Here is an 11,711-nt window from a genome sequence, read left to right as displayed (position 1 = left end):
TCACAGTGAGAAAAAGCAAAATTAGTAATTTAGAAGGAGAAAGCTAAATTAGTATTAAAAGGTATTATGCCATTATTTCATTGTTTCATTTTGTTTTTCAGCCAGTAGAATCAAAGAAGTTTTGAAAAGTACCACGACTGAAGGTGATAATGAGGGAATATTAAGGTTGAGTTTCAGGAGTCTCTAAGGAAACAAGAATATCTGGTTCACTCCTTCTGTCTTTGAAAGGAGAGATGAACAACGAGAAAAATAATGAGATGTATAAAAGTTTAACAGAAAAATGAGTAGATTTGGTGTGGGTAAATATATCAGGTAAAATGATCCATTTGAAGTAAGTAATGTTCCAATGATATTAATATTTAGTGTTATAGGGACATCATTATGCATAAAAAGCATGCTCTAGAAGAAAAGGTTAATTTTACCCATATTGTCTGAACCCTCACATAAAAATGTAAGACTGAAACACAACCACAGTATTCTATTTTAATTATCCTATATTTAACAACATGATCTCCCAAAATTATTTTAAAATCTATGTTTATGTAATCTATGCCTGTATTTATTTCTATCTGACTATGAGAAAATTGCATTCTCCAATGGAAACATATAGAGATGTATATTGAACTTTTATATATCTGTTGTTTCTGAGCAATTAGGCTGATTGCCACTCCACTACTACTGCAAGAATAAGAATGTCATCCAGACTGATGAAGGGTCACTTAGTTTTCCTTCAAACATACTAGGGACGTCGTTATAGACAGAAATACATAGAGGTCAGGACTGAAACAGCTGAGGGTATCGCCCCATGACTTGATTCTTCTTGGGTTCAGCACATATCTCCTTACTTCCCAGGTGCAAGCTGTGTGACCCACTGATGCCAAATTCCACGACGATGCTGGTATTTCTCCTCATGGGATTTTCTGATGTATAGTAACTAAGGGCTTTGCACTCCATCTCCTTCTCTCTGATGTATTTGATGACGTTAATGGGGAACATTCTCATTGTTACTGTCACCACCCTTGACAGGAGCCTTCACACTCCCATGTACTTCTTCCTCAGAAGTCTGTCCATCCTGGACGCATGCTACACATCTGTAACAGTGCCTAACTCATGCATCCATGCCTTGCTTGGCAGCAGGACCATTTCAAAGGCTGGATGTGTAGCTCAGGTCTTCCTGGTGGTTTTCTTTGTGTATGTGGAGCTTCTGCTCCTCACCATCATGGCCTGTGACCACTATGTGGCCATCTGCCAGCCCCTCCACTACCCTGTGATCATGAGTCCTCGGGTCTGTGTCCAGATGATCCTGGCCTCCATCCTCAGCGGTCTCACCTATGCAGGTGTGCACACAGGTAACACGTTCCAGCTGTCCTTCTGTTGGTCCAACGTGGTCCACCAGTTCTTCTGTGACATCCCCTCCCTGCTGAGGCTCTCCTGCTCGGACACTTTCAGCAATGAGATGATGGTCATGGCCTCTGGTCTGGGGATCAGTGTTGGCTGCTTCATCTACATCATCAAGTCTTACATTCACATATTTTCCCCTGTGCTCAAGTTTCCAAAAGGAGCAGATAGAACAAAGGCCTTCTCCACCTGTGTCCCCCACATCCTTGTGGTGTCTGTCTTTCTCAGCTCAGGCTTTTGTGTGTATCTGAGGCCATCTGCCAACTCTGCCACCATCCAGGACCTGGTTTTCTCTGTTTTCTACTCCATAATCCCCCCTCTTTTCAACCCTATTATCTACAGCCTCAGAAATGAACAAATAAAATGTGCCATCAAGAAAATCATGAGCGAGGGGCGGAGGCAACATGGCGGCATGAGTAGGACAGTGGGAATCTCCTCCCAAAAACATATATACTTTTGAAAATACAACAAACACAACTAGCCCTAAAAGAGAGACCAGAAGACGCAGGACAGTGGCCAGACTGCAGCTACACCAGCGAGAACCCAGCGACTGGTGAAAGGGGTAAGATACAAGCCCCGGCCCTGCGGGACCCAAGCGCCATCCCCCCAGCTCCCGGCAGGAGAAGAATAGGCAGAGCGGGAGGGAGACGGAGCCCAGGACTGTTGAACACCCAGCCCCAGCCACCCCCACCAGAGCAAAGACACAGTGCGTGGGCAGAGGGCCTTGGATACTGCGGGAACAGGGCAGTAAGACCTCTGAGCAGGTGCCGAAGCTGATGCCCCTGTGACAAAGAAAAGCGGGGGCTTTTTCAAAGTCTTAAAGGGACAGGGACTTAACAACTTGACGGAAACAACCCAGGTCACAGTACAGCAGCTGGAAATTACAGGGAAAACCGGGCGCACTAACCCCCTGGGCAACAGCTCTGAGACCCCTCACGGAGGCAAACAGTCAAGCAGCCCCCCCATCCATTACCCCACCGGGCGCTGCGAAAGCAGAGAAGCAGCCTGAGACATATTCCGCCCACAGAAAAGGAAATTTCTCCCTTCCGGCCAGGCAAGACACAAAGACCCACTCTACACGCAATTACCCAACACAAGCCACTAGGGGTCACAGTTGTCCCAGTAAAGAAAGGCCAGTAGCAAGTGAAAATTTTGGCGCTCCCAGCTGACAGTAAATAGCACCTGTCAACATGAAAAGGCAAAAAAATATGATCCAGACAAGACTAACCCAGACAGCTTCGGCATCTGCTACATCTTCCCCTGAGAAGGAATCTGGGGAGATAGATTTAGCCAGTCTTCCTGAAAAAGAATTCAAAACAAAAGTCATAACCATGCTGATGGACTTGCAGAGAAATATGCAAGAACTAAGGAAGGAGAATTCAGAAATAAAACAAGCTCTGGAAGGACTTCAAAACAGAATGGACGAGATGCAACAGACCATTAATGGACTAGAAAACAGAGAACAGGAATGCAGAGAAGCTGATGCAGAGAGAGATAAAAGGATCTCCAGGAATGAAAGAATTTTAAGAGAGCTGAGTGACCAAATGAAAAGGAACAATATAAGAATTATAGGTATTCCAGAAGAAGTAGAGAGAGAAAAGGGGATAGAAAATATCTTTGAAAAAACAATTGCTGAAAACTTCCCCAAACTAGGGGAAGAAATGTCCTCTCTGACCACAGAGGTACACAGAACTCCCATGACAAGGGATCCAAGGAGGGCAACACCGAGACACATAATAATTAAAATGGCAAAGATCAAAGACAAGGACAAAGTATTAAAGGCAGCCAGAGAGAAAAAAAAGGTTACCTACAAAAGGAAAACCCATCAGGCTACCATCAGACTTCTCAACAGAAACCCTACAGGCCAGAAGAGAATGGCATGATATACATAATGCAATGAAACAGAAGGGCCTCGTACCAAGACTACTGTATCCAGCACGAATATCATTCAAATATGAAGGAGGGATTAAACAATTCCCAGAGAAGCAAAAGTTGAGGGAATTTGCCTCCCACAAACCACCTCTACAGGGCATCCTACAGGGACTGCTCTAGATGGGAGCACTCCTAAAAAGAGCACAGAACAAAACACCCAACATATGAAGAAGGGAGAAGGAGAAACAAGAAGGGAGAGAAATAAAGAATCATCAGTCTGTGTTTATAATAGCTCAACAAGCAAGTTAAGTTAGACAGTAAGATAGTAAAGAAGCTAACCCTAAACCTTTGGTAACCACAAACTAAAAGCCTGCAAAGGCAATAAATTCATACCTTTCAATAATCACGCTAAATGTAAATGGACTGAATGTACCAATCAAAAGACACAGAGTAATAGAATGGATAAAAAGCAAGATCCATCCATATGCTGCTTACAAGAGACTCACCTCAAACCCAAAGACGTGCACAGACTTAAAGTCAAGGGATGGAAAAAGATATTTCAAGCAAACAACAGAGAGAAGAAAGCAGGTGTTGCAATTCTGGTATGAGACAAAACAGACTTCAACATAAAGAAAGTAACGAAAGACAAAGAAGGACACTACATAATGATAAAGGGCTCAGTCCACCAAGAGGATATAACCATTATAAATATGTATGCACCCAATACAGGAGCACCAACATACCTGAAACAAATATTAACAGAACTAAAGGAGGAAATAGAATGCAATGCATTCATTCTAGGAGACTTCAACACACCACTCACTCCAAAGGACAGATCCACCAGACAGAAAATAAGTGAGGACACAGAGGCACTGAACAACACACTAGAAGAGATGGACCTAATAGACATCTACAGAACTCTACATCCAAAAGCAACAGTATATACATTCTTCTCAAGTGCACATGGAACATTCTCCAGAATAGACCACATACTAGGCCACAAAAAGAGCCTTAGAAAATTCCAAAAGATTGAAATCCTACCAACCAACTTTTCAGACCACAAAGGCATTAAACTAGAAATAAACTGTTCAAAGAAAGCAAAAAGGCTCACAAACACATGGAGGCTTAACAACACTCTCCTAAATAATCAATGGATCAATGACCAAATCAAAATGGAGATCCAGAAATATATGGAAACAAATGACAACAACAACACTAAGCCCCAACTTCTGTGGGACAAAGCAAAAGCAGTCTTAAGAGGAAAGTATATAGCAATCCAAGCATATTTAAAAAAGGAATAGCAATCCCAAATAAACGGTCTAATGTCACATTTATCGAAATTGGAAAAAGAAGAACAAATGAGGCCTAAGGTCAGCAGAAGGAGGGACATAATAAAGATCAGAGAAGAAATAAATAAAATTGAGAAGGATAAAACAATAGCAAAAATCAATGAAACCAGGAGCTGATTCTTCAAGAAAATAAACAAAATAGATAAGCCTCTAGCCAGACTTATTAAGAGGAAAAGAGAGTCAGCACAAATCAACAGAATCCGAAACGAGAAAGGAAAAATCACGATGGACCCCGCAGAAATACAAAGAATTATTAGAGACTACTATGAAAACCTATATGCTAACAAGCTGGGAAACCTAGGAGAAATGGACAACTTCCTAGAAAAATACAACCTTCCAAGACTTACCCAAAAAGAAACAGAAAATCTAAACAGACCAATTACCAGCAACGAAATTGAAGCGGTAATCAAAACACTACCAAAGAACAAAACCCCCGGGCCAGATGGATTTACTTCGGAATTTTATTAGACATACAGAGAAGACGTAATACCCATTCTCCTTAAAGTTTTCCAAAAAATAGAGGAGGAGGGGATACTCCCAAACTCATTCTATGAAGGTAACATCACCCTAATACCAAAACCAGGCAAAGACACCACCAAAAAAGAAAACTACAGACCAATATCCCTGATGAACGTAGACGAAAAAATACTCAACAAAATTTTAGCAAACCGAATTCAAAAATACATCAAAACCATCGTACACCATGACCAAGTGGGATTCATCCCAGGGATGCAAGGATGGCACAACATTCGAAAGTCCATCAATATCATCCACCACATCAACAAAAAGAAAGACAAAAACCACATGATCATCTCCATAGATGCTGAAAAAGCATTTGACAAAGTTCAACATCCATTCATGATAAAAACTCTCAGCAAAATGGGAATAGAGGGCAAGTACCTCAACATAATAAAGGCCATCTATGAAAAACCCACAGCCAACATTATATTGAACAGCGAGAAGCTGAAAGCATTTCCGCTGAGATCGGGAACTAGACAGGGATGCCCACTCTCCCCACTGTTATTTAACATAGTACTGGAGGTCATAGCCACGGCAATCAGACAAAGCAAAAAACTACAAGGAATCCAGATTGGCAAAGAAGAAGTTAAACTGTCACTATTTGCAGATGACATGATACTGTACATAAAAAACCCTAAAGACTCCACCCCAGAACTACTAGAACTGATATCGGAATACAGCAAAGTTGAAGGATACAAAATCAACACACAGAAATCTGTGGCTTTCCTATATACCAACAATGAACCAACAGAAAGAGAAATCAGGAAAACAACTCCATTCACAATTGCATCAAAAAAAACAAAATACCTAGGAATAAACCTAACCAAAGAAGTGAAAGACTTATATTCTTAAAACTACAAGTCACTCTTAAAAGAAATTAAAATGGACACTAACAGATGGAAACGCATACATTGCTCATGGCCAGGATGAATTAATATCGTCAAAATGGCCATCCTGCCCAAAGCAATATACAGATTTGATGCAATCCCTATTAAACTACCAGCAACATTCTTCAATGAACTGGAACAAATAATTCAAAAATTCATAATGAACCACCAAAGACCCCGAATAGCCAAAGCAATCCTGAGAAAGAAGAATAAAGTAGGGGGGATCTCACTCCCCAACTTCAAGCTCTATTATAAAGCCATAGTAATCAAGACAATTTGGTACTGGCACAAGAACAGAGCCACAGACCAATGGAACAGACTAGACAATCCAGACATTAACCCAGATATATATGGTCAATTAATATTTGATAAAGGAGCCATGGACATACAATGGCGAAATGACAGTCTCTTCAACATATGGTGCTGGCAAAAGTGGACAGCTACATGTAGGAGAATGAAACTGGACCATTGTCTAACCCCTTATACAAAAGTAAACTCAAAATGGATCAAAGACCTGAATGTAAGTCACGAAACCATTAAACTCTTGGAAGAAAACATAGGCAAAAACCTCTTAGACATAAACATGAGTGACCTCTTCTTGAACATATCTCCCCGGGCAAGGAAAACAACAGCAAAAATGAACAAGTGGGACTATATTAAACTGAAAAGCTTCTGTACAGCAAAAGACACCATCAATAGAACAAAAAGGAACCCTACAGTATGGGAGAATATATTTGAAAATGACACATCCGATAAAGGCTTGACATCCAGAATATATAAAGAGCTCACATTCCTCAACAAACAAAAGCAAATAACCCAATTAAAAATGGGCAAAGGAACTGAACAGACGGTTCTCCAAAAAAGAAATACAGATGGCCAACAGACACATGAAAAGATGCTCCACATTGCTAATTATCGGAGAAATGCAAATTAAAACTACAATGAGGTATCACCTCACACCAGTAAGGATGACTGCCATCCAAAAGACAAACAACAACAAATGTTGGCGAGGCTGTGGAGAAAGGGGAACCCTCCTACACTGCTGGTGGGAATGTAAACTTGTTCAACCATTGTGGAAAGCAGTATGGAGGTACATCAAAATGCTCAAAACAGACTTACCATTTGACCCAGGAATTGCACTCCTAGGAATTTACCCTAAGAATGCAGCAATCAAGTTTGCGAAAGACCAATGCACCCCTGTTTATTGCTGCATTATTTACAATAGCCAAGAATTGGAAGCAACCTAAATGTCCATCGATAGATGAATGGATAAAGAAGATGTGGTACATATACACAATCAAATGTTACTCAGCCATAAGAAAAGGGCAAATCCAACCATTTGCAGCAACATGGATGGAGCTGGAGGGTATTATGCTCAGTGAAACAAGCCAAGCAGAAAAAGAGAAATACCAAATGATTTCACTCATCTGTGGAATATAAGAACAAAGGAAAAACTGAAGGAACAAAACAGCAACAGAATCACAGAACTCAAGAATGGACTAACAGGTACCAAAGGGAAAGGGACTGGGGAGGATGGGTGGGTAGGGAGGGATAAGGGGGGGTAGAAAAAGAGGGGTATTAAGATTAGCATCCATAGCGGGGTGGGAGAAAGGGGAGGGCTGTACAACACAGAGAAGACAAGTAGTGATTCTACAATAGTTTGCTACGCTGATGAACAGTGACTGTAAAGGAGTATATAGGGGGGACCTGGTATAGGGGAGAGCCTAGTAAACAAAGTATTCGTCATGTAAGTGTAGATTAATGATTAAAAAAAAAAAAAAAGCAGTTCCTGTGTGGTGACCTCCAATGAGTTCTACACAATGATATAAAGGGCATATAAAAGTGTAGGCAAAGGGTCTGTTTGTGTTTATACAGAGGATCAAAGCCTAATTTGGCTACCCCGAAAATGAACTAAGATACGATATGAAAAAGAAATTCCAACATCAGCACTCTCGGGAAGACTCATGACAGATGATCAGCAAAAAAAAAAAAACCCCAACAAAGATCCACGCACTGCCACAGGTGTAGATGCACTCATCCCACCAGTTCCTGGACTTGCCATGGGAATGATGAAGGAGATATCTAAGCTGGCCTGTGCATACAGTAAAACAACAAATTGGACTTAATCTATACTGTTGGAACTCAACCAAGAATTAGGAGAAGTGCAAATTGGGGCACTCCAAAATCTTACAACCACAGATTATTTATTGTTAAAAGAACATATGGGATGTGAACAGTCCCCAGGAATGGGTTGTTCTAATTTATCTGAATTCTCTCAGACTGTTCAAGTTCAGTCGGACAATATCCACCATATCATAGATAAGTTTTCACAAATGCCTAAGGTGCCTAACTGTTTTTCTTGGTTTCACTGGAGATGGCTGGTAATTACAGGTATGCTTTGGTTAGGTAACTATATTCCTATTATGTTAATCTGTGTGCCCAATTTAATTAGTAGTTTAAAACCTATCCATGCTGAAGTTACTCTACAAGAAGATATGTCAAAGAAATAATCAATCTTCCCAGGTTTTCTTCTGCCTGCTACTTCTATAGCTTTTCTTCTTCCTACCTAATCACAACCTTTAAATAGAACTCGTGCCACATGTCGAATTTACCGAGTATCATAATTCTTCCAAGTGGTAAAGACACCTCAAGACAAATGCTGGGCATAGAAGCCACAGGGCATAAATCTGCAAAGAAGTAAAAAGCTAACCTTTTCAAACAATAAGGCTTCTCTCTCACTTTCCAACTTAACATTTCCCTGTATGGCCCCGGAAGATGACTGGTTAGCCAGAGACGGGTAAGATTCCTCAAGGGAGGAACAACCTAAGACAGGCACAGTCGCAGGGGGCCAGCTGGTGAGAAAATGGGGAGCAGCAGAGGTGAGGCTTAGAACCTCCCCCCTCATGTTCTGAGAGAAATCTTCTGCATACATGGATGTTTATTGCCCTCGTCTAGCTCGGTTTAACACAGTCTACAGGCACACACCTGATCATCTACATTTGCTCTCTTACAAAACTGAACTCTGTTTTCTAAATTTATCTCATATCTACCTACCACTTCAGTATTTAATTAAAAATAATAATAATAGAGAAATGTGGTATCCACATATAAATTAAGTTTAAAAATCAAATGAATATTCATATTTGAACTGACTGTTTATAGTTCATAATGCATGAATAAAACTGAAAGCTTCTGTGATGACTGCCCTTGCACTGTTCACCATGTAACTTATTCACTATGTAAGAATTTGTACTCCATGTAAGAATTTGTTTGTTATGCATCAGAAGATTGTAGACTGACGAAAATTAGGCTTGGGGTGGATTAATGATTGTGCATTGAGTATTGACCCCCCTATACAGAAATTTATTGTTGTGAACAACTATTTGATCAATAAATATGAGAGATGCCCTCACAAAAAAAAAAAAATATATATATATATATATATATATATATATATATATAAACACACTTCCAATTGTAAAATAAATAAGTAACCGGGATGTAATGTATAGCATAAGGAATATAGTCAAAATATTGTAACAACTTGGTATGGTGATAGCTGGTACCTAGAATTATCATGTATATAAATGTTGAATCACTGTGTTGTACACCTGAAACTAATGTAATGTAATACTGTGTGTCAACTACCCTTCAATAAAATAAATAAATAAATAAATAAATAAATAAAAATAAAAAATAAAAAGAAAATCATGAAAAGAATGTCTTATTCAGGAAACATATAGGAAATATTGAGGGTAACCTAAATTACCAAGAGAACTTTATGTTTTCAACAGTAAAGTAAGGTAAGTGCTTAGGATTCTGTAGATAGAGCTGATGTAAATTGAATAAATATCCTTAAATTGTATCATTGATCAAAATCTTTCCTTTTTGAAGGTTGTGGATTATTTGAATATGCCACTGGGTAAAGATCGAGTGTTAAGTAAGAGATCCCACTCCTGCTTTGATGAGATAAGGGGCCTCCCTAAAATGTCAGTCTTAAAGAGCCAAAAGGTTTTCCTGAGAAATATTTCATGTTAAACTTCTACATTTATACAATCTTTAAATATTCACAAACCTGGAATTAAAACAATGTTAATTAATTTTGAAAGGACAGATTTGATATTACTATAAAGAAGAAATAAAAACATCCAGTCACTTATTCATTTAAAAATAAATATGAAAAACATATATTCTTTTGAATACCATTAAATATGAATGAAATGTGCTCTATATTATGAAAAGAGAAATGGGTTTGGCAGGAGTATGGAATCCTTTTGAGAAGGTAAGAAACATTTTACACAGCTTCTCTTACATGGAAAAAAAAAGAACAGATGCATTATACATGTCATCAGAACAAATGTTTGTTAAAATATGTTCAAATGGCTTGGAGTGCTTTTATTTGCTGATGCTTCAAATATTATTTGCTACATTTATTCAAGAATGTACAAATTTTACCTGCTCCCTTATTATCATGTGCTTCTCTTCACATACATTAAAGCCACTGGGGATTAAAAATACCATTAATTTGCTTTCTGATAATGTTATCTGAAAGATTTGTTCTCATTGTCATAGTATCAGCCATCATTTGGTAGGCTTTACTGCATTACTGGTGACCCCAAGGTCTTAGCAGCATAATACAACCAAGTTTTATTTCTAGCTCACAATATCTGCCGGATGTGGGTTAGCAGGGGGGTTCTCTGTGATGGATGCACTTGACTGAGGATTGGAAATAAGGGCTAAGTCACACTGAAATATGATTCATAGGCCTTTACTGAAAAATGCAAGTAGAAGAAGTGGGAGCACTGTGCAATCAGAAGCTAAGTGACTTCTTGACTGTGGGCCTGAAAATATCAGTTTTATGAGATCTTTAAAAACATACATGTATCCTAAGGTAACCTCTGCCTACATTCCCAGAAGATTTTTGCATTCACAGTGGAGAAGGACTCTTGAACTCAAAAGCAGACAAACAGAAAATACCACAAAGCAATCCAAGGACACATTTTGAAAACAGGGGTTAACAGTAAAAATGCAAAATACATATTTGAAAAAAAATTCAAACATACATTTTTACATCAAGAAGGATCACAACACAAATGATAAAGCATTCATTCTATGTACACCTAAAAACTAGAATAGTCATAATGGAGTTTTTTTCTGTTTCAAAATGACATGAAATCATTTTGAGTTTGGGAAGTGTGAGAAGATAGAATTCCATAGTCAGATCTCAGCCATGCTAAGAGTTTTTGTCTCTACCAGTCATTTCTGCTCACATTTTATTGGCTGAATAAGTCACATGGCCATATTTACTGTTGGCGGTGGGGTGGGTGAAGGGGCTGTCTCCCCAAGCTTGCAACAAAAGGAGAACAGTAATGCCAGTAAGTCCTAGGGATAGTGTACGTCTCCCTGACTGAAAAGTGGAAATGTCAGATTCTTAGTGCCTCTCAGCCATGTGATCACTATGAACACTCTGATCACTTTAAGTATTCTGAACCCTCACAGTATAATCAACAATTTCAAAGCATAAGTGTAACCAACTGTGGCATGAACCGTGCAAAGTTCTTTCGATGCGTTATCTTCTGCAGCACCTCAGTGCCTGCTGTGGCCGATGATGATGCTCTCCTTGTAAGATGAGCACCTGGATTTAAAAATATGTGAGTTTGTTCTCTATGTTGTTTACTTCAGCTGA

General features: G+C 39.2%; 1 protein-coding gene across 1 annotated transcript; it reads left to right on the top strand.

Annotated features, from left to right (window-relative positions):
* The first annotated feature begins 874 nt into the window (after positions 1-874).
* LOC118919992 (olfactory receptor 14C36-like) lies at positions 875-9,951 on the top strand. Its single transcript, XM_057490459.1, is given in 2 exon segments — positions 875-1,814; positions 9,920-9,951. Coding segments are annotated over 2 exon segments (972 nt in total).
* Positions 9,952-11,711: the final 1,760 nt, after the last annotated feature.

This window comes from Manis pentadactyla, chromosome 13 (genome assembly GCF_030020395.1).
Source record: "Manis pentadactyla isolate mManPen7 chromosome 13, mManPen7.hap1, whole genome shotgun sequence".
NCBI classification, from domain to species: Eukaryota; Metazoa; Chordata; class Mammalia; order Pholidota; family Manidae; genus Manis; species Manis pentadactyla.
Note: the sequence above shows the minus strand (reverse complement) of the source record. Positions and strands in the feature narration are given on the sequence as shown.